Source organism: Aplysia californica, unplaced genomic scaffold, assembly GCF_000002075.1.
Source record: "Aplysia californica isolate F4 #8 unplaced genomic scaffold, AplCal3.0 scaffold00040, whole genome shotgun sequence".
Taxonomy (NCBI): domain Eukaryota; kingdom Metazoa; phylum Mollusca; class Gastropoda; order Aplysiida; family Aplysiidae; genus Aplysia; species Aplysia californica.
Window position 1 is genome coordinate 401,614 of NW_004797310.1, and position 3,152 is coordinate 404,765.

The following is a 3,152-nucleotide window of genomic DNA, read 5'->3' on the forward strand; positions in this document are numbered from 1 at the left end:
TCCCCCCTCTCTTCCCAAATTGTAAAGCAGTACATAAGAAGCTTCTATGTAGAAAACGAAAAAGGGAAAAATCTGCACTCAAACATATTTTTCAAAGGGGTTTGAACCAAGAAGTGATATTCGAAGGGTGGGGGTGGGGCAGCTATTGTACCAACTGAGTGAAATAGGAAAACTTACAATCGTCGCCCAAGAGTGCTCCCTCTGGAGCGGCCAAAGATAAAAAAGCAGAAAAATTAAGTGAACGCAACCTCAAATATGACCTGCTTGGATTACATAAATCAATCCAGCCCCAAATGTGGCCCTTTATCCTCTGCACTACCCCAGAGGCAGTCAACCTCTTCATTCAACTAACAGGGCAATTGGCTGGTGCACTCACTCACAGAATGTACCAACTGGACACGGAGACAACTTGCCTAACCTTGAATCTAGCATAATCACATACAGGTCCCTTGCATCGTTTTGTTAAGGATGGAGATCTGTCTGACATGACCAAAACATGTCACATTCAAAAAGTTTTCTGTTTTGTTTGCAGCGCATAAGACGGACTGACAGAAACAAACAGGAAAAGAAAAGTCGTGGGACCATCACTGGCACCAACCAACCATCCTCATGGAGGATAGAGTAAACCTTTATGTGCATGTTGTTAAAAGTAGGAGAATAGACAATTACTGTTGCTTCCATTTATTTGTTAAAGAGGCCTTCAAAGAATCATAAAATGTTTAGAATAATAGAAAGGAAAAGAACAAAACTGACTTTTTACTGCATTTTTCTTTTCGTTTTACTTTGTCTGAAGAACTAAGAAGGTTTATAATAATTCTGACCACAATAGGTGGCAACAAACATTACATAGAGGAATATTAATCTCGCAAGTTATGAGGACATTTTTTTTTCTGCTGCAGAATTTTATAACAAAACAATAAAATCGTAATCTATAAAAGTACAATGTCCTTCTCTGAACCCCCCCCCCCCCCCCCCCCTAATAAAAAAAACAAAACAAGACTTGGAGTAAAAACTGAATAAAACAACAACCCCCCCCCCCCCCCCCCAAAAGCAGGCTAAGACCCAAAATTTGTCTCCCCCCCCCCAACATGACAATACAGAGTAAATATTGTTCTACATGGAACAGACAATAGCAGTTTCATAAGTAGCAGAGACCATGAGGACTAAACCCAAATGGACAGAGAGAATAACAAAGCCGTTGGTCTGCGGTACAGAAAGAGACCACACAGACACAAAGAGACTATCAAGCTACACTAAGACAGATGAAAGTAACAGAGAATTCTTGGACGGTGACCATAATGGACTGGCCAAGTCTGACAAAAATCAGCCACGATTGGTGAAAGTTAGAAGCAAAAAGCAGTGTACAAGTCCTGCAGGGAGGCAAAAGGTAAAGCAAGGGGGCATCTACATAGCACTGATTTGTACATATTTACACTATGCTCTTATTGTGTTCGTTGTATCTTAACTTATTCCTACAGATCACTTGACCACTTAAAGCGTCTAGCACCAGTACTGTCTACCAGCTCCTGTATCTAATCTATCAAGTTTTTAAAAACATCTAATGAAAATACAGCAAATTTGTGGTGCTGTTCCTCCTCATCCCTGGCGGGTGGTGGCGGAGAACAGCAAACCTGGGGCGGCGCTGTGAACATTCATCGTTAGTAAAGAGCAGAACACTTATATTACATTACGTATGGCCAAGGCCGTGTGAATATTACCTAAGAAGATCATGGTGTTGCTGTCATAGGTCTCTCCCTGGCTTTCGTGGGGAACTGAGGAGCAAGGCCAAGAGGAAAAGCTAACAACGTGGAGAGAAGCAGTGCCAGAAACAGGCACATGTTGCAACCTTCAACCTTATCCATTCCATCTCCATATCTGACTAAAACTGATCTGATCAGACCAGGGAGCTTTAGTGTTTAATTTGCCATCAAAGTCTTTTAATTTCAAAAGGTAATCTTTCATCTGAAAGGTGCTATACAGATATTCCGGAAAGTAAACCTTAAAAGGTCACAAGCCAAACTCATACTTTTTCTTCATATGGATGGGCATTAAAGCAAATACTATTTTGATACTTTCACCCCATTAAAAAAACACACCCAAACTCACAAAAATGGAAATGGAAAAGAGAAGGTTTGGGGGTAACAGCACGCCCTGTCCGTCTACGACAGGTGGTGGTATTGTCTGTTCTTGGAGACACAATCAAGTCTCCACACTCAGCATCCCAAGTAGGCTCTCTAATCACCTCATGCAGTGAGGATCAGGGGGGTGGGGGGTGGGGGGTGTCTTTACACATTTAAGTGGAGTTATTCTCTCTAACATGCACTACAAAGTGCTCAGCTACAATAACTAGTCAGATTACATGTTGAGTCAGAGAGGGATTATATTCAAGGTGGGAAGAAAAAGGAGGTCAGCTCCTGCATTCTTGCTTTGGACAGCGCATTAGATACAATAAATTTTCATCAAGAAAGTACACTAAACAGCTTTCATTGTGATATATATAATGCAAAAGTCCTTTCAGAATTTTCCTTCATGTTTTTCATTTCTTTTTCAGCCATGAAATGGAGTCTTCTGAATGAGACGGATGCAAACATACACAGCAGTATCAACGTCAACTATTGAACACAATTTGCAGTTAACATCACACTGTTGTTAGAATGACAACAATTGGGTACCAAAAAAAAAAAAGAATATAATTTCTGCACTTCATAAATAGACTCAAGCAATGACCTCTGCTACACAAAAGGGATGGAGTAAGTTCAAAGCCTATCTCAAACCAACTCATGATGTTATTGTACAACATTAACTGCACATACCCTGATTTCCAAGATATATTACTAAAACATGATTCAATAATTTCAAGCTTCATTTAAAAGATCTTTGAATTATCAAGCTTACTGAACTTACATCCCATTACTCACAGTACAAGGGAACAGCGTGAAAGTTATTTTATTCAAATTTTGAAAGTCACAGAGTAACAAAAAAGTCAAGGGTGAAGACGGATGGGAGAAAGTGAAAGTCAAATCAAAAGGACAAAAAAACCAAGGTGGGACAAAAATTATGGTGACAGAGAGCTTCCATTTCTCTAAAAGACACCAAATTTTGAACAAAGGAACAGAGAATAGAAAACAATAAAAACGAAAGAAAAAAAAAAG

At 39.7% G+C, this 3,152-nt stretch overlaps 1 protein-coding gene across 1 annotated transcript in view; it reads right to left on the reverse strand.

Annotated features, from left to right (window-relative positions):
• Positions 1-3,152, reverse strand: part of LOC101847474 (piezo-type mechanosensitive ion channel component 2) — a gene marked incomplete in the record, with an annotated part of 108,746 nt that overhangs the window by 35,991 nt on the left and 69,603 nt on the right. The window contains 1 exon segment of the mRNA XM_035973983.1: positions 1,719-1,772. Coding sequence (XP_035829876.1) covers positions 1,719-1,772 — 54 coding nt within the window.